The sequence below is a fragment of the Photinus pyralis genome, unplaced genomic scaffold (genome assembly GCF_008802855.1).
Source record: "Photinus pyralis isolate 1611_PpyrPB1 unplaced genomic scaffold, Ppyr1.3 Ppyr1.4_LG3b, whole genome shotgun sequence".
Lineage (NCBI taxonomy): Eukaryota > Metazoa > Arthropoda > Insecta > Coleoptera > Lampyridae > Photinus > Photinus pyralis.
This window is the reverse complement of record NW_022170510.1, coordinates 8,157,027-8,178,399: the sequence shown is the minus strand read 5'-3', so window position 1 is coordinate 8,178,399 and position 21,373 is coordinate 8,157,027. Positions and strand designations below refer to the sequence as shown.

At 33.8% G+C, this 21,373-nt stretch overlaps 1 protein-coding gene across 2 annotated transcripts in view; it reads left to right on the top strand.

Annotated features, from left to right (window-relative positions):
• The window catches only part of LOC116167246, a 90,405-nt gene that overhangs the window by 47,527 nt on the left and 21,505 nt on the right, over positions 1-21,373 (top strand). Inside the window, exons 1-3 of one of the 2 annotated variants that reach the window (XM_031482559.1) lie at positions 3,822-3,846; positions 4,049-4,396; positions 17,238-17,439. In XM_031482559.1, the coding sequence (XP_031338419.1) occupies positions 4,063-4,396; positions 17,238-17,439 (536 nt within the window). In that variant the 5' untranslated portion in view covers positions 3,822-3,846; positions 4,049-4,062. Of the gene's footprint in view, positions 1-3,821; positions 3,847-4,048; positions 4,397-17,237; positions 17,440-21,373 lie in introns of those variants that run through there. The other variant, XM_031482558.1, reaches the window with a different exon arrangement.

Sequence of the window (21,373 nt, the reverse complement as noted above, 5' to 3'; positions counted from 1 at the left end):
AGAAGATAATTGACAGGGTGTAACACAAACAAGAATTGCTGTCACAATCGAGGCTAGTTTGATAAATGTATAAAATTCAACTCAATTTTCAGGGAATGAACTCGTTGTAACGGTATTTTGAGCTCAGAAGGGCGCTTTTCTGCCTTATCTTAAACAGATAACAACACAAAAAATAAAAGTAAAGTACGTAGGATTAGAAATACCGAAGCAATAATCTCCAAAAGGTTCCGTATTACTTGCAGTTGGGATTCAGGAACAATAATTCAAATCTCCAGGTGTAAATTTTCAGTCTCACCCAAATAGCGGGTCCAGGTAAAAATGGGAAGTCATCCAGGTAATATCCAAGTAGATAATAACGAAAAAGTAATCCAGAAGCAAATTGGTTTGAACCACAGGATTGCTCCTCGCTGACGAATTTCCCGTAAATTGCATTTTCAACCCTAGAGGATATTGTTCTTCGCATACTCGAAAGAATATTTGTTTGTTGCATTTAGTACTGAGCACTACCCTTATAATGTAGCGTAAGTGCGTATCAATCAAGCAAGAGGTAAACTTGGATTTAAATGAAAGAGAATCAACTTCTTGGGTGTTAGATAACTGCGAGACCCGATAAATAAATGAGAATACACTCATGGTGGAAGCTAAAATAATTCAGACAAAAAAAAATTAATTTTGAATGATTAAAGGCAACTCAATTTCAACGATTATAATCTGTTTGGCCGTTTAAGGGCGGGACTCAAAAATTGCACTAGTAAACGCTCGTAATTTATGTGTAAATTTTAATTTAAAGAGTGAAGGGGGCACCACAATAATATTTGGATTCCTACCGCTGATAAAACGAGCTTTTAATGCTCGTAATTTTGATACATTTGTGGACCTAACTGATAAAAATAAAATAAGCATTCACTCTTAAAAACACAGGTCACTACTAATATGGTGGAAATACGAACTTTATAGTTCGTCGCCAGAGAAGTTTAGAAATTTAACAAATCAACATAAGGACTTACTCGACAAGTAACCGCAGCTAAAATAAAAATTTACAAAGTACATACCAACTGGAAAACTGATAAATTTGTCCAACAAGTTCAGTATAAGAACTTTTGACAGTTCTACAAACCACCAAAAAATGTCTGGTATTTATAAACTTTACAAATTTGGATACGTGCCAGAAACATGGGGGTTTAAAAACAAGTCAAACATTTAACGTTTAGATTAGACTATTTACGGTTTTTTTGCAGTTAAAGAATAAGAAGCATTTTAAACTGTCGTCACAGATCGCGTATCAACTTTTAATTCATTAAACACCTCGTCTGTAAATTCTCTTGAATTCACTGTCGATTCTTTGAGTTGACATTTCTTGCGGAACGAAATGTTGGTAAAATTAATTAGGGTGATACAGATCTATTCAAAGTAGGAGTTCGCAATACGGAACTATTAAAAATACTTTCTTCTAACGGAATGTTACTTGTACATGCAAAAATAGTGATGCAAATTGCATTGTAATTGTTGTTTGCTTGCGTGGTACGGTTTTAATAGTCTTATTCTCCTATAAATTGATGAAGGTAAAATAAACGCGCTTACCTTATTATAAGCGGGCACTAATTAAAACCGTCGGTGCGCGGATAAAAAGTTTAACGCCCTTAAATGTTAACGATCTTAAAAACGACTTAATAAGCAGCACTTGCTACTCTTCAGGGGTAGCTAGATCAGTCACAAAAGCAGTAACCGCCCGAGTTTAACTTTTAACAAAAGGATTTTAATTACCATCCAATACATATTTTATTTTAATCTCTTTCTTGAAGGTGCAATCGGTTTTATGAATGTGGGCAATCGAAACCTTTAAGGCCTACTTGAACGAAGTCATTTTGTAATGTAAAATATGCACTTCTAACTAATAAAGTCTTCTTTTACGGCTTCATTTATAAACTTAATCGGCGGTTAGTAGACTTGAACAATCCGGATACAATAAATTCAATCTACATTAGCGCATTTTCAAGAGAACCTATTTGAAGATAATTGAAGCCAATTTCGAAGAGTTTCGTACATACATTCTGAGACAATGTTTACCCTAAAGATTCCTAGGAAGGCTTCTAAAGATCTAAAACCATTTGAATTTAAAATAACTTCAATATTTTCAATTTTCAATTTTTTTTTAAAAGCTTCCCAAGTTTCTGAAGCCCCAATACTATTTCTAATATAAAATTTCCAGTACAATTTTCTAGAAGGACAGATTGTTTTAAACACTCTAAGAAGCTTTCTAATAACTTGTTGATGAAGTGAAGGAAGACGATTCCTAAGGATCCCTAAACAGGTCAAACTGTTCAAGTTTCACATCGGAATTGATATAAAAAAAACTCGAATATGAATTATTAGGATGATTTCCTGAGCATCTTTCCGAGGCGAGTCTCTATTACTAGCCCACTTAAGAAGATTTCGAAATAAATTTCTTAGATTTCCAATAAGATTATTCAGGTTTCTAATGAGATTCCTGAGGGTTTCTCCAAAAGGATTCTTTGTATAGAATTGTAGGAATATTTCGAAGAAACTTCCAAAGAAGATTTCCAAGGAGAAATTTTCGGAATGGTTTAGATTCTAAAGGGTTAGCCTTAAAGATTTCGGGTAGACGTTTCAGAAGGTTTCATAAGATCTTTATGAAGGTGTTTTCAAGAAGGTTTCCAATATAACCTTCTAGGATTGTTTTTTAAGATTTTTTCCAAAATGAAAGAACAAGGTTTTAAAAATGTTTTCAAAAAGATTCTGAAACAGACGAAAGCTGAGCGAAGAAGAAAAGGTCTAGCTAACTAGCTTACTGTTTTGTTGGCAAAGGAGAGAAATACACAACTTTAAAGGTACTTACAGTTCCATGAAGAAAAAGTTATGATCTGATGCTTTACTAGAGTCGCTGAAAGTACAAACTCTGTTTAAGCACATGTGGGGAGTAATTCTATCCTTCATTGCTGGGCATATTTTGATTCACTTTTTCGCACAAATAATATTGTCTCATTGCAAGAAAGAAGCATGAAAATCATTTGTATGCTTTTATGATAATTTTTAAACACATATGATGGTTAGGTATATTTTATCGTAGAAATTTTAATTGGTTAAGACATGAAAACAGACTAGTTTTCTAAAGTGACAACTTTTATACTTGATCCGGGATAGTAACAACAAGAAATACTTTTGTAAACTGTCAAGGAAGTGTTTTTTTTGCGGGCGGTTGTCGAAAACACAAATCTTATCTATAGAATGCATCTTAACACAAAAAGGCTCGTTCATCAAATACAGGTCAATGATCAATACGCAAATGGTGCATGACAATTATATAATAATTGTCAATGTTACCGAAATACAATTTTGCCAAGTCAAGAAATTATCGCGTCTCCTTTAGAAAAAAAAAACGCTTTGTTACCAGTCCAGTTACCCAAACTGATGGGGTGCCAATTAGGTGAAGTTACGACTTTCATAAAATTACAATTAATTTCGGATACTTGGCATTAAAATTTCAGTTTCAAATCGTGCCCGGTTTCGCAATCTGTTTTTTCACAATAGATAACGAGTAAATTATTTGCGTATGCAAATATATTCGTAGCATGCATTAGGGTGACATGGTGCTTAGGTGCGAAATCTAGTTCTGTGATCACTACCAGCCCCGCTTCTGAATTATCATCTGAGTCCATCGTGTTAATTGAGAGTAAGTGTTGTCTAATTCTGGCAGTGTGTATTTTATCCATCGCTCGAATGGAGGTCAAGTCAAGAACCTTTGTGGGTTTTTGTGGTTGAAAGATATACAATTTGCATATTGTTTTATGCAATTGTGGTAATTGCTATTGGCATTAAGTTGCTAGCGTACGTTATGCGTTACCGATATTCATCTGCAAATGATAGATTCGGTATTTAAATTCATCTGCATTCAAATATTCCACATTATCAGATCAATTGGACGCAATTCCCATGAAATGTGCACATCTAACGGGACAGTGCAAAAATTACTAACTGCATTGTGGTTGAACTGCCTGACCTAATTCAATGTTTTTTTTTGTGTTTTCAGATTAAAAATCGACAATGAGTTGGAAAATAGTCACACTAGTGGTACTTATAACAGCAGCGGCTGGTCAAAACGAATCGACGTCATCGGACAGCGAAATTATTGATGTACCCGAAAAGGTCGGTGCACCTTTACCAGGACCTATGGACGAATGTGATCCCGATATGATAGGATTTGAACTGGTCACAGGTTACGTATTCTCTGCCCCGGGGAACGTCTTAGATTCGATCCCTGGAACGCTGATGTTAACGGACTGCCTAGAAATGTGCCAAGGAAATGATAGCTGCCGCGCCGTCAATTATGAAACAGGACTTTGCATTATCTTTAGTGCAAATGCTGATGTTCTACCTGGTAAGTTATTATTAATCCCAAGCTTAATCGGGCACTTAATATACACGTATTCGCTAAAAGTTTGCTACAACTAACGATTTATCATGCATTGGTATGCACATGCACCGTCAACGTTAATCATCTCATTTGACGTGTTTAAATGCGAAAATCTAACGGGAATTGTAGTAAAAAAAATTACATCCCTGTCTATTGATTTCCTCTCTTCACTAATGAATGAGCACGCTCTAATGTAAATACATAAACGGCAACACCCTTAAAGAAATATGGATGATTATAAAGCCTTGCTAATAACACAAAAAAGACAATTTATTACTGGATACGCACTTTTTAACATAAATTACGCAATCCCTAATAAAGTACAATATTAACGGGGGAATTCAATTTAAACGGACAAGTAAAACTTTGTTGCAATATTCCTAACGGGTCTTCCGCATATTTGCATATTTAATATGTACAAATATAGAAGAATGCTGTGTATTTTAAATGATTCCAACAAACGAAAGTAAATTAAGCCCAGAACGAATGACTTCAAGACAAATATTCAGGAGTAATATGTAAAATACAGTCGTTCTTCGCGGAATTAAAATGCATTAGGAAAACAAATTAAAACACGGCGAAAGTAAATAATTTAGAATGGAAATTTAGAAATGTAAATATGTGCTTCGGATACAATACGGGGCCATGCATAAAATTATTGTTTTTGTTTATTATACGGTACACAAAATGATATGTAATAATGGGGGGCGATGAAAGTAAAGTTAAATTAATACATAGTCATAGCATCTTCTTAGAATATTAAATATTGTTCTACATATTTCTGACGTAACAAGAACTTTGTAAGGGTTTTGATCAAATTTGCACCACTCGATAAAATGTTTATATTTAAATTCTTGGTGCAAATGGTCTCAGATCGGAGTACCGACATGTTCTGGCATATTTCAACAAAAATGTACCAAACCGTTAAAAACTTGGTGGTCTGGGATTTCACGCTTACGTAACTAAAGAGTGCTCTTGGTTTGTGATGTAAGGTTGTGTCCTGGGATTTTTCCCCGGTGAAAAATCCTTGGTTACGTGCTCGACCTATGGTTTTTGTTTTTAATTGTACGTTTCAGAACATTTTCAAGTTTAATTTTTTAGATCGATGAAAAAGATTCATTAAAATCTTTCTGTCTCTTAAACAAAATTTTGAGGTTCTTTAGGTATTTGAAATAAGTTTTAGAACTTTCGAGTAAATTTTTATAGCTCAGTAAAAAAAGATTAGAAAGATATTCGAAATAGAACTTCGAGTTTATTAAATGTAAATATCAACTTGCTTGTGGTTTTGTTTTTAATCGTATAGCTTGATAAAGAAGATTCATTAAAATCTCTTAATTAAGTTTTAACTTTTAAGAAGATATTTGAAAATGATTCAGAACTTGCAAAAGTTTTCGAGTTTAATTTTATAGCTCGATAAAAAAGATTACGAAGATATTCGAAATAGAACTTCGCGGAGTATAGATGATACAAGCTACAAGCCCCGTAACACTGTACATACTAATAAACAGAATTCTAAACCATAACGGTCGAGCACGTGACCAGGGTTTTTCGACGATGCAATCCCATATTAACTAGGATAAGAACCTATAGGAAGAATTTTCCAATGATTTCCCATTTCAATTTTCCTTCGTATTAAACTTCAAAAACTCATTTCCAATTTAAAAGGAATTAACTCAATATCTTCATATACAAAAAGAACGAATCTGAAGGATACAACGTATCAAACTGAATCTTCGTAACGACAGAAGTAACGCAGACAAAATCGAAGTATCGGAAAATATTCTTCGTAACGACAAAAGGAATGTACGTAGAACTGAACAATTTAGGAACAATATTCAAATCTCCAGGTGCAAATCTTTCGAAGTAGGTAATGCACATGGTTGGTTTTACATAAGATGGCGATGTTTTCCAATGGAACTTCCTTGGTGTGCAATAATGAAGAATCCAAAACTTTGCGGTTTCCACCAACCATATCGATGTGGATAGCAATAATGAAAAAAATAATAAGCCAGTAGTAAAAAGCCTAAAAATAATGATCAGATGTTTATTTCGTCACTCTATAAGTGGAATTTTCGACTGGTCCATCGACTATAAAAAAGACGGCGAATCATTTCCATAAAGCAAAGCAAAGTGTTACAAACGTGACTACCCGAATTTAATGATAGTGTATATTCACTTAAATGTAATTGAAAAACATAAAATAGTTAATATTCTGTTATTTAAACAAACCATCCATCAAAGCAATGACAGGTTAAAGTATATTTAGTAAACACAAATTCGACAATTACAGTCGTAATTTTTTATTACGGTAACGGTATTCGCAAAATAACAAAAAGATGGGCCCATCGGCAATTATAGAGCGATAGAATCCGTTACATACAAAACGTGTATTAGTAATAATATGTATTAATCTTTCGAGGATACTTCACGAAAATGTCCATTATGTATGAAGTGCATTTATGCATTAAACGTTCTGCAATTAACCGTTAAGTTTACGTGCGTTACCTACGAAATTGTGTCTTGAAAAATGTAGGTGATCGCCCAAACCATTATTTTTGCGTGAGAAATAACATATTGAAATTCTAAAGTTGTTTCTAAGGCACGAATATATTCTCGTGCATGTAACCGAAACTATAATAGATAATTAGACTGTCTATACAATTTAAACATTAACGTGTGAACTGGGATGCCATTTCAATAGGAATCAAACAGTTTAAGGGAGAACAATTAACGCGACCTAAAAAGTCCACTTTTCATCACCAATACTCGTGTAATTAATTCCTCGAGGGTACGTGAACTCCGCATACAAGATATTGCGGCGCCACATACGAACACAATTTTGGTTTATACATAAATTAAGTTTTCTGTCATTTGTATTCATTTATTGTTATGCGAGCGGTAGCAATACCCGGAACACTTGAATGAGGAAATCGTCCTATTCTTTTTTAGACGAATAAAAAATATCTGTTGAAGATGTCACCATTTGTCGTAATTTCCACGTGTCCTTTCTACGAGAATGTAGAAATAAATATGGAAAAGGGCGAAAAAGGAAGCGATGCGTGGAATTAAAAATATAATCAAACCTTCTTTCGAGGTTAGCTACATTTGTATCGCAAACAGCTTGTAGGTAATGCAATTTTCTTAGAAAAGTCTTGAATCTCCTGCGACACGATCAATTACGCTATTGATGTGTTTTATAGGCGTACTGGGAGAGGTTAACAATGATCTATTAAATGTAAGTACTCCTAGGTAGCAGGTATAACTTCAATTCACTATGACAAGCAAAAGATTACAATTCGAAGCCGTTTATGTATGATGAGACTTGCAATTTACGACTAAATAAACTCAAAGTTTCAATGTGAAGAGTGTAATAGAAATTATTTTTTATATTGTGAGTCCAATTTAAGCTTTGATTCCACGTAAAGATAGTCTAGCAGCAGTACAATGGGCTAGCCTATGACAAAATTTGCATTTCCAGCTATATATTTATTGCATGTCAACCTTTACACTGTAATGAAACATGGGACCATAGAGGCATTATTGTACATAGATCAAACGCTATTTGGAGGTAATGTTAGATGCTCATATGATCCTATATACTAAACACGTGACTAACAAAGTAAGAAAGGATATTTATCTGTTTACAGCTATTAATTGTATAATTACTGTTGAATCTAAAAAAATAATTTATCACGGAATATGTCAATCTGTTAGTATGAGGATCAGCGTCAGATAGTTATTTTCTTTCTCGAGAAAACACTTTTTCTTATTAATTTGGGTGCGTAGAATCCAAATCAATTTGTACTTTTTCGATCAGACTACTCAATCAAAAGTTATAGAACAAATTCAAAGGGCTGTAACTTTTGAACTAGTAGCCCAATCTTGGAACTGTTTGAAATTATGGATTCTACAGGCCACATTCTATAAGAAAATTTTTTTTGCGGGTCGATCTGAGACAATTTTTTTTGGGGCTCAAAAAAAGGCAGTGTATAACCTTCCTTTTTTACCAAAAATCGACTGCACCAAAATTTCTCGGGAAAACACTTTTTCTTAATAATTTTGGTGCGTAGAATCCAAAACAATTCGTACTTTTTCGATCAGACTTCTCAATCAAAAGTTATAGACTAGAAACCAATTTCGAAGAAAAATTCAAAGGGCTGTAACTTTTGAACTAGTAGCCCAATCTTGGAACTGTTTGAAATTATGGATTCTACAGGCCAAATTCTATAAGAAATTTTTTTCCGGGTCGATCTGAGACAATTTTTGCTTCGGGGCTCAAAAAAAGGTAGTTATTACCTTCCTTTTTTACCAAAAATCGACTGCACCAAAATATCTCGAGAAAACACTTTTTCTTATTAATTTGGGTGCGTAGAATCCAAATCAATTTGTACTTTTTCGATCAGACTTCTCAATCAAAAGTTATAGACTAGAAAAAAATTCAAAGGGCTGTAACTTTTGAACTAGTAGCCCAATCTTGGAACTGTTTGAAATTATGGATTCTACAGGCCACATTCTATAAGAAATTTTTTTTTCTGCATGAAGGTTTTTTTTTCAACAAGATGGAGCTCGTATACACAGTCTAACTGAGAGCATTAATTTAAGTCTAACTTATCAAGACCACATCCAGTCTTCGGAATTCCCAACTGTGTAACGCCATGGATTTGTAGTTGCCGTTTTAAGTACTGTGGTGTATTCCAAAAATCTTCGTAACTAGGCTTATCTTTTGTTACCAAATTAAAAAGAAATCGCCCCTGCTCTTTTAGGAAATACACAAAGTTGATGATGGTTGTTAACTGGAGACGAAACGTCAGACTTAAAATTTAAAACTAGCATCTTGTAGAAGGAAAAAAGTAGCCATTTATTTTGAAATATCATTTAAATAACTTCGGTAAAAAATAAAAGGATTTTGAAAAAATTTTGTTTTTCAGGATATCTCCGAAAATAGTAAGAATTTTCTCAGTATCAAAACGGCATTTCGTTAAGCATCAAAATACGCAACTTTGCCAAATTTAAGCTACCTACCTATCTCTTACAGTTTTATAGAATCCCATGGGGGCCCTCGAATTTGAATCACCATGTATATGTCTGGATGAATAAAGCCTCTTTTGAAGCTGTGCATTTGCAAATGAAATTTTCTCGAAGCAGAGTTTACACAAAATGCAATACAGTAACATGTCCTAAATGGCAACTTGTGTAGATAAATTCTAAAATCCTAATCGCATTTGAATTGAAACGATCAAATGTATTGAAGACGTTTTGGCCTCTTCTTCCATAAAACTTTTTTTTGGGGATTTTCGTATGTTACACACTGTACAGGGTGTTCTATCTAACACACTCAGGTCAGAACTCCTTTACCATAGAAGATATTGAAAAAAGCCCTTGGAGCAAAATGGTACACATCCCCATACTTCTAAAATATTTGTCATCACGAAGGGAATACTGTATTCCAGTAGCGTATCAATTTTGTTATTTAAGGGAACGCCCCAGTTTTAGGAATTTTTTTAGAGAAACTAAATCACCCCGACGCGACGACGAAGTTTTAAATTGAGGCACAGACTTCTTCTACTCTCATACAATTTTTTAGGTTCCTACTATATCGAAAAAATAAAATAAAAGATGTTCACCTGTCACAATTAACATGAAAGCGTCGGCCTATCTTATGTGCGAGTGCCATTTTCATATTTTGTAGTTATAAATCTACCCGACAGTTTTTTAGTAAATAACCTGTTAACCATATTTTTTTTGAATTTTTAAAAAATGGCTTCGAAAAAGAGCGTTTTGGCGTTTCAACTTGGTTTTACTCTCAAATGTTCTTGTAGAACGGGTGGTTTTCTTGTATTAGTGGAAGTTTTGTAGTCGGGGGTGCCATCTGAAGTTTTAAAAAATATTAGATTTGGTGAAAGTTAATGAAAAATTTTCTTTTTTGGATAAAGTACCTAAACAAGTTAGTAAATCAGCATATGCATGATGAAAGCGCATTTTTGGTAATACCGATCAGTATTTTATTAGCGAAGTTTAAAATGATCGATCTCACGAGTAGTCTAACTCAAAATGGACTAGAGCCTGCATTTCTACACTACATTAGAAAGCTTTTAGAGAAAATTTGACGTCTCATTGCTGAGATCTCAGTCGGACAGCCAGCCAGCCAGCCATAACGAATATAATAGCGTATTCTTTTTCCAAAAATTTACAAAAATATGTGACAATGGAAGAGGTCTTAGCCTATGCCTCAATTTAAAAGTTAAGCGCCGACGACAGTGTGATTTCTCTGAAAACAAAATTTGAAAAACTGTCAAATTTTGAGGAAAAATGTTATAACAGTGAAATCGTTATATAGGTATCACATGTTACTTAAAAAATAAAATACTTTCCAAATTTGCAATAAAATATGGGGTATTCCATTTAAGAAAAAACGTAAGTTTAATACGCCATTGGAATATAGTACGCTCCTGGTGACCAAAAATATTTTAGAAAGATGGCGACGGTAATTGTGTACAATTTTGCTCTAAGAATTTTTCCAGCATGCATATCAACTTATTTTATTTGAAAAAAGATTTGCAGTATCATATTTAAACGGTATTGTAAATATGAGAACTGTACATTCGAAAAATAATTAATGCATAATAAGGTCCCGATTAAATTTCTTTATGATGTTTCGAGAAGATTAATCGGAAGCCATCTGGTATTTAACAAATTGCTTAGAAGTAATTCGACCATGTTAAAAACGGATTTCGACCCGTGACAAAATAAAAAAAAGCGCGATAGTTTCTGCAATGAAGAATTTGTGCGGGTTCATCAGTTGCTAGATATAGCATTTTCGGATACAGCTATTAGGATGTCCAGTTTCAAAAAATAGCGGAGCTTTGTCTACATGAATATCATAAATCATCGCTTGAAGCGTTACTAATCAGGCATTCTCATTGCCAAAAAGTGATTGCATATAAAAACGTAATAATAGCAAAAAAAATGATGATCACGCATTATTAATAACTAACGTCCGGATGATTTAGCAGTTCAATGGCGAATCAGTCAAAAACAAGCAAGTACAATACAAATCTTGATTACACCCCATAAGCAAATTCGTTTTTAATAAGAAGTGAAAAACGCGTTATCAAAACAGATGCATGATTAGGTTCAAGCAAAGCTTAATTAATGAGTTAACCGTTATTTTGTGTAACCATAGAGAGTTCAATAAGAACTTCTTAATTAATCTAAAACAATTTTTTGAATGAAATGATTATCATTAGTAACGTTTACAAACGATTACATTGCGTGCGCCTTTAACATATCTTAATGTTATTACAACTGTAAATATTCTGTAACAAGTGCATGCAATTTACATTAATCGATTATATAAAGATTCAATCTATTACTTCAGAATAGAGCAACATTTACATTTCTCCTCTTCCGTCTGAAAGATACACAAACTAAAGCACATAGCAAAAATCAAGAATACAATTTATTGATTCGCACTAATAAAAACAAACATCTGCAATCAAAGGTGTTATTTACTTATATAATAAAAATGTCTTTGAAAACGTTCGACATAAAATCGAGATTCTTGATTGTGCCCGATGCACTAGAAAATTGTTTCGAAAAATATGCCAAAGAAAAATAATGGCGAGCGTAATAAATTAAGGGACCGGGATTTAGCAATCAAAGAGATTGTGACGGACTTAATTGAGCGTACGGTAGCGAACCTGTTGGCAAAATTAATGCTTGGGGCTAGCTTAAGTTTAACAATCACGGTGTTATAATGCACATACAGATTGAGACAAATTGGTTTAAGGTTTCATCATACAATGGCTTAGGGGTGGGTCACACAATCTCGCAGATTAAGCTTATGCATACACAATGAAGGTTATTAGGGTAAAAATTTCACTGTAATATTTTAGCTTGCTGAAAATATAAATAGGGAAGGTTTCGCCGAAACACATTTTTACATTTTTGAGTTCATTTGGGTTGCACCCTTTCGTTATGGAACTTCAATGACGGTCTTCATCCCTAAAAACGCCTTTAACGTCTCGAATCAAACTGAAATTAATTCAAAGCAATATACGGTGAGTTTTCATATACATTTCCGTCCAATGCAAGAAAAGGGCAAAAACAGGCACATTAAATATTGATGGGAGTGAATGGATTGATGGATTTTCTATACTCCCATGAGCGAAATAGAAAAGTATCGAGGTGTATAATGTAAACGGATTTTAAAACGTTCTCTACTCTTCTCTACTGATGTGTGCTGCATTTTATTTGATTTGTGTGTGAAATAGGTACTAACCTGCATAAAGTTTATTGCATTCCCACATGAACGTATATGCTCCGTTGTTACTTATGGCGACAACTCGCGAATTATGTGCTAATTGCATCTTATTTACATTTCCATTTGCGATAGTAAAAGTTCAATTAAGGTGTGATTTAACGAGAAACTTCTTGTATACTCGGAAATTTCAATACCTTCACATTCAGTGGCCTCGTATATTGAGCTTATCTTTCGGTATACACGTATGTATACTAAGAAGTCTTTCTAGGATTTAAGTACTTTTAATCGAGATTCAACACCACAAATCCGCACTGCGAAGATAAACGAGCGGCTAATAAACACAACTAGTGTGATTAAGTAATATATTTTCTGGTAAACGCAGGTTGCTAACAAAAAGTAAGAAAAAAGGAAAACTAAACCATTTGGATACGGTCTTCATGCTGGATTAGATAAATGTTTTCCGTAAAAGGCGGAATGGACTGGTAATGATTCTACGCTTTTTCGAAGCGGCGAGTTGCAAATGCGGATTGTGCCGACCAAAGGATAACATTGCAAAACTTGTATTTTACATCGCATCGACGAACAAAGCAGATTTCTACGTGATATATATTCCAACTATAATATTTTTTCGAAATCGTAAATAACGTGGAAACGAATCCCTCCGTGAGGATTGTAATAAACACAGCCGATCATCATTACCCCGAGATCATACTACGAATCCTATGGACGTCGTGTTTCAATTTTAACTTGCTACTTTAAGCGTTTACTGAAAATTATATGCTATTTTCCGACTGTGATTGTTTACAACTTGATGCCACTATAAGATTTCTGTCTTTAACTATTTTCAAAATAAGACACTACCTTAATTAGCAGTTATGCGTGATTTCACTGCAGGTGTTAAGACTAAGCGTGCAAAGCTCACGCAACCAAATACTGTTTAACCACTTTGAAATCACGAATGGTGTATTTAATTATCTTGTACGCTTGTAATTTATTACCTGCTTAAAAACTGAGCATGCAAAGTAAACTTACCTTTGTTTCTTTTTTCTCAATAGCTACCGACTTACCTGAGGGTGTAAAATAGTTGCGATGCAATCGAATAAATTAAAAGTCACATTTGCTTGTTGTCATTTATTCATTTCTAAATGTTAAAAACGTTGAAGAATTGTAAAAATTTACCAAAAATATGTCTTTCCCGGACTGATTTAATCCTCTTAGTTATGCCAAGGTGTTTTCATGGGCTCGCATCTTACGTTTACAATTTTAATCAAAACCCGTTTATGAATTAGTGAATATGAGAAGTGCGAAATCAAATGTAATTCTTAAAATATTGCAAAGCTCTAATTTGCACGGCTAGTCAGGGGAAACGGGGAAACGGCCACGAGGTTTGCCAAAGCTCATAGAATTTTGGACGGCAAGCGTGCACAAGTTACGCCAAAAAGTAAATGAAAATATAAACTACAATTAGAATAAGAATACAAGCTTGATGACTCCTCGGGCACTGGCGGGTATAATAACTTTTATCTTGGCAAAGAACAATACATATACACAATATACAAGCAATTACAGATTACCTGTACTTTGGAAGCTGTTACGATATTTCACACATTGCATCAATAGGACTGGTTAATGCTCGTTACACGAAAGACACATCCAAAGACTACAATCAGACTAAAATCCAATTAATTTACATGTAACCAATTAATAAATGGGTTTCGGGTTGCGATATAGGTAAAAGAAATCTATGGAATTAAATTAAAACATATGGCGTAACATAAAAAGAAACGTGTTAACCAAATAAGAAATCCTATGAAAATAACTTTTCCACGAAAAAACCCAAAAATGTCACATTCACGTAAATATCCTTAGATAAATAATTTTTGGCTTGATGAATCTGGAATTTTCCACTTCAGAACTAAATTTAATGACGGCGAACAACAAACAATCACACGTTTAAACCCACAACTTTTGCAGTGCTTCAGGAAAAATAGAATTCGCAACATTTTCTTGGTACAATTATTTCTTTCAATTCGAAAATTATAATTGTAATAATACCAACAATTCAAATGTTTAGATGCAAGTTGAGGACACTGCCCATCAACTGATCGACCCTCCCGATATTGATATGATTGGTCAAGGCATTTGATTTTCTATTCAATTAAGGCTAACTTCTTACAGAAATAATGATTATCGGTTGTCTGCCCTACGCAGGTTATATTTTACCGTCTCCCTCTCTGACACTCCTCAAGGGATACCGTGAGGTTTCCCCTGGCCTTCTCCAATCTGATACCGTATGAGCGGGATATACCAATCGCTAGTCTCCCGGCTAAAGGCATATTTTAGCATTGGAAATGCATATCTTTTGTATATGGGTATGAAGTTGCCAGTTTCGTCAAGCAGAAAACAAGACAGCCAGAGAAAATTTTAATATTAAAACAGCCTTCAGCTGACAACAACGAAGCTATATCAAGCAAATGTAACAATTACAATTTGATTATATCGAAAACCAGTATGTAACCAAACATTATATCAAGGAGTCATCGAAAAATAAAAATTAATTTTTGAACTAAAGGTCACAACGGCCTTGTTAAGCTCAAAAAGGGCGCTTTCTGCTAATCTGTAACAGACAACAGCACAAACAAACAAACAAGTGGGGTAGTGATTGCGCGGCACATAAAATATTGCGTAAACAATGCTAACGTGTGACACTGATGAGGTACTCGTATACTAAACCGTAGTTAATACTTAACAAAAATCAATAATTCATCTTACGCTAATTACGACCATGGATGTCCTTACAACATGTGTAGCATAAACGTGAAAATTCAAGAAAAATACTTTACGATGCACAAATATGAATCTTCGTAGTAATCAGAAAGTAACGTACACAGATAAAATTACAAGATCGTTAATCTCCAAAGGAGCTTTATTAATACTTGCGTTTAGGAACTATCGAAGTCTACATAAACAAATTCCCATGTGAATATGTCACAGGTAATGTTGGTATAATTTTTCAAGCCGGTAATGCAGAAACCTCCATCACGTGGTATTCTTGAATTGATAAAATGGCGGAGGAATTTCCACAATGAATTTTCCTTGCGTAATGTTGAGACATCCAAAATGTCATTTCCACTCAGGACGTAAAAGTAAAAGGAGTAAGCCAGAATTTTTTTTTACTGTTTACCACTCATGTTCCGTTGACTTTCCTGTTTTCCTCTTTATTCGTGGGATCTGTGTCTGAATCATATTCTTAGTTTGTTTCTGTAAGTTTGAACAGGTTTGAGTATTGCCCTTTATCTGTGATTTTCCAGCCAGATAATTGTTGATTTTGATTACATTGCATTGCCTGTGTGGGTGGGGTTTAATATGGATTTATTACATAATTGGGTGGGACTACTGATACTGATACATATGGTAGTCGATTTTCGGTCAAATGCAAAGGCTATACACTTGCCTATATTTTGGGTCGAAAAAATGAATTGTCTGAAATCGGCTGGGAAAAAAACATTTTCTTATAGATTTTGGCCTGTAGAATCCATATTCCAACAGTTTAGATTGGGCCACTAGATCAAAAGTTACAGCCCCTTGAATTTTTTTAAAAATTGGTTTTGAGATCAAACGTGAAACCGTAATTTTATCTGTAGGTACGTACGATTAGCGAGATCGCAGAGGTTGAGACCTCTGATTTCACTTATTAAATTTGGTGGACCAAGTAGAGCTCTTCAGATGACAGGTGCGGGGTAAAATACTTAACTCTGAAAATGTAATAAATCGGAGGCTGTTATTCAAGTTAAGTTCCTGTATATTTTACGGTAAAATCTTAAGTGACAATATGATCATTAAATAGACAGTGACCGATTACATCAACTCGCCCAAATTTGACAGAACTGGCCGGTAGCAAGAAATATTACACACTAACGCAATTCGATAATTCATTTTCATCTCCATCAATATAGAGCTACATTAAAGAAACATGCCGTGGGCTACTTCGCGAAGTCACAAAGTAATTTGTCTATAAGTAATGGCGTAGTAAACATTTAAAAAACGAAAAACGGTAAATTTATACAAGATCAAAAGGAAATGTGTAAGATTTCCATAATTATTGTATTACACTTGACTTTGCCGCGCCTAACGAAAATTATTAAGCAACATCTCGTAGACTTTCCAAGCAATAAAATCAACAATCTTTTCATTTACCTCCTACTTAAATTCCCTTTGTAATATCTCGACTGGATTTTTAAAGAAATGAAATTGAAGGATATCTTGTAAGAGTTGATTACTTCTGGAAGAATTTTTAAAATAAAAAGTAATTGCTTCTATCCGCATTATGAAAGGTAGTAGCTATACACTTGACTGAAGTTGATATTGCATCACATGCTCAATATTGATTCTTTGGGATATAACTGACGTATAATTACAATCTTGCAGTTTTGTTCAATCAAACGTGCAATTTGTCATAGATTATAAACAATGCGCTTTTACTTTCATTGGTTACAAGTCCTGAACACAATTCGCATGTCTAATTATTGGTTTTACTTTCAGGTGCGTTAACGAAATCTCAGTTTCCCGTCTTCACGATCTACGCACAAAAATCGTGTCTTGGAGTGAAACCGTGCGAAAGAGCGTGGTGCATAGATCGCGTACAAAATTACCGTCTGGTGGGTTATTCTAAAAGTCAGCAAGTTGTAAATTCCCGTCAGGAATGCCTGGAACTATGTCTTGGAGAGACAGAATTTGCCTGCAGGTAAGTAATCAATCGTCTTAGCAATAGTCATTATTCAAACCCAATTACCGTCCAAAACTTATATACGTTTTAATATGGTACAAAGGTAGTTAGAACCAGAAGTGACTACGTAAGTCACATTAATCATTTCGATCGTAATTTTTCATACCTTTTGGACAGTGAAATAAATTGTAAAATAACATGGATTAGAGAAGTTAGATTAATGAAGTAAAAATATTAAGAAAGTTTTACGGCGACATCTGCTACTTACGCCTTTCTTTAATTTGTAGGTTCACTTAAACTTCATAGTTTGATTTAGTTTCGCTTAAATTGGTTTCAAATTGCGTTTACGTACAACTCCAATACTTCAATTTATACGCTATTGTTGTTCTGTAATGTCACAGTATGTTTATCAAACAAATAAGACCGTAGAATATTTCATATTTTAGAATTAGACTATAATGTCCTTTGTAAATCATACATAACTAAACGCCTTAATACAGATTTCCCGTAGTAGTCCAGTCAAATAAGAAAAAATAAAAACATTAATCGGTAAAGATCTGAATTTTGGTACACATGTTCATTAGTGTTCCCTATTGGACATACTAAAAGTCCCCGTCAAAATCTGTTGCGCTCGAGGCGCCATCCTGGAAAAAAGGAGCACTTCTTCAGTTTCTTGCCTATATATCGGCAACAATTATTGATACGGAAAAATAGTTCAGATAAAAAATATAGTTTATTAAATTGCCCATAAAAAAGCATATCAACATTTTTTTGTATGTCCAATACTTTAGCTATAATCCGACATCGAATAGGGAATCAAGTATCCTGAGTTCTCGAAACAGTGGCGCAGATATTTTTTTACAACTTTTTACAAATCATTAAATTCATGGAAAATTCTACCAGTATTTCTAATATATGCGAAGTCGTCGCACTCAAGCTTGGTATGAGACACGTTTAATAAGGTTTCTCATAAAACGCTCTCTCAATAGAACTTTCATCTTCAATGTGAGCACTGAGTGTGGACTGGGAGCCTTCAGTGTCCGAACAGGGTCAAGGTAATTCTGAAGGTCTGATAACGATGTCGGTTTTAATATCTCTCACTATCAGGCACGTTATAAAGGCATTCTTCAGCTTCAGAACTCATTTCGTTGCTCCAACACTTTTACTGTTTTACACATTTTCGCTTACCTTTTTGAAAAAAACATGATGTATCATCAAACATTATGTCATTGCTAGAATGCTTTATCGCACGACGATTCTGTTCATTTTTTGGCTCTGTTACAGCTATCGGTGTAGTCATAAAAAAGACGGCCTCCTTCTATAACTACGATACGGGGTCTAAACGCGTTCTGACGTATTCAACGTGAGATTACAGCTAAAGTACTGGAGATACAAAAAAAATGTAAATACTCTTTTTTATAGGGAATTTAGTAAACTATATTTTTCATGTAAACTATTTCTTCGTGTCAGTAATAATTTCCGAGACATGGGCAAAAAACTGGAAAAGCGTACCGTTTTTCCAAGATGGCGTCTCGAGCGCAACAGATTTTGACAGGGACTTTTAGTATGTTCAATAGAAAGTCCCAATAAATGTGTATACCAAAATTCAGATCTTTACCAATTAATGTTTTTATTTGTCCAAAATTGCGCTAATTTGACTGGACTATAGATAAACTCATCTTTCTCTAAGTGGTTCTAGAGTAATTTTGAGGAATATACAGTGAGCGGCTATAATATGGAACTAAATTCAATTAAAAATCAGGTGGTGGGTTAAAAAAATGCTCGCACACGTCTATCCTACTTTTCTTGGGCATTTTTTGCACCAAAGAGAAAATATATCTACTGGGTGCGTCAAAAAGTCGATTTTGATACTAAAGTTGATTTGTTTAAATGGAGCGGTATTTTTTAAAATCCGTTCTGTATCAAATTCGAAAATACTGTTTCATTTTAGAAAATCAACTTTCGATTCTACTTTTTGACGCATCCTGATAATTTTTTCTTTGATGAAAAAATTTATTTAAAATGAATTTGTTCCATATTTTAGCCGCTCACTGTATAAATTTTTAAACATGCAATACGTCAAAAGTGTAAAATTAATTTACTATTTTTGATGTTTTGTTTTAATTTGGTGAAAATTTCGTTATGTAGTGTCGATTTTTTCATTTAAATTATGTTTTGCTAGACGAGGATGCACATTATAATGTCAAGTGGGGGTAGCTGGAAATTCAGCTCTTGGCTTATTTGACCATTTATAGTACAACAATGTTATACCTCTCTAGAACCCCCTTCGAATTATAAAAATCGCCTTGAAAATTTAAATAAAGAAGGGCGGCGGTGGGAGGGGGGTCATGTGACACTTTTTTTTAAGGGAATTTAAATTTCTATTCAGCAATATACAATTTTTTAATTGCGTGCACTCATAACTAAGAAAATTGAATTTGTAATATTTCTTAATGTTTCCATCACAAACCCCCCGTAGAATGAGTATTTTTCAATTTACTTTACAATTAAAATGTTCAAAAATAATCGTGAAATTCTACATACAGTTCTCTAGAGACATTATCAAAATGTATTGTATCAGAAATTATTAAAAATTTATATGTAAATCCGAGTGTAAATCTATACGCTTAAACGCTATACAACATAAAAAACATGCTCAAACTAGTAAAATTATAAAATTAACACAACTATTTTCCTTAATTTGAGTTTTTCTATTTATTCTACTAAATTGACTATTTAATACAATAAGTGTTTTATGGTGCTATATTCAAAAAAGTGTACGTCCTCTTTAAAAATATGTGATGAAAATCAGTAGTTGCCGTTACAAGAAATATGCCCCCCTTAACAATGCAAGCACGTCACTGACAACAAATGTAAAATACGCAAATTTTTTATAATTCTGGACACCATAAAAAGCTTCGTTAATAAATGTTGTATTGAACATATTTCCAGTGTTTCAGACAAAATTTTCACTCAGTATATTGAGTTGCGTATTAAAAAATAAAGGATGTTCCTTTTAATAACCGCACGTAATCAAAAATTGAAATAGCAGTCAACAAATTCTTTACAGTATATACGTTTGAAAGACATTGATTTGCAGACAACGCGAGATGATTGACCGTACCGGGACTTTTTGCGTACCCTGTATACGGCACGTCTGTTCTTTCAGTAAAGCTCTTCCATTAATTATCCTTAAGAGGTGACGAGAGGAATATAAATTGATTTTGGTTTTACTTTAAAATCTGAAAACATTCCGTGTTTTATTTAATAAAATACAAAAAACACATTAATTATAATGCTAATGGCAATACAAAGTTCCTAATAAAAAACTTGCGCACGTGTGGATTGACAGACATTAATTATAATCGGATTAGTTAATTAAAAAATCTAAACAGCGCCCACACTAATAGATAAATTTATAAATGTTAACAGTATAAGATACCTGCCGTTAATTAATAAAAAATCGCGATCTTGATTCCGTCACGCAACATTCAGTTTGGAGGAACGTCACCAATCCATTCCTATCTAAATTTTATACAAAGGTCATCGTTTGTTTATTACAAAAAAATTGAATACAAAAGACGAGATTTACATTTCCAACCATCACCGTGTAGCTTTTTGTCGCAAAAGTCTAGACGTACCGTTTTTAAAACGATCGTAAATATAAACCCAGAACTTTTTTGTAAATCTATATGCTTGAAAGAATCTTAATTGTTCTACCTGTAATCTCCTGAAGCATCTAACAACTGTACCTGATCTCCTGTTGCTCAAATACGGAATGACTAACGATTTTTTGCGTTATAAAGGACGGTACCGCAAAAATATGATTATTGAAAAGATTGTAAAATGCAGTTTGCCGCGTTTCTAATTGTATTATGATATACTTTGTCCAAAAGCTAACGGAACAAAACTTACAGCTCAATACAATAGATAAAAGCTCTTCTAATGGGAC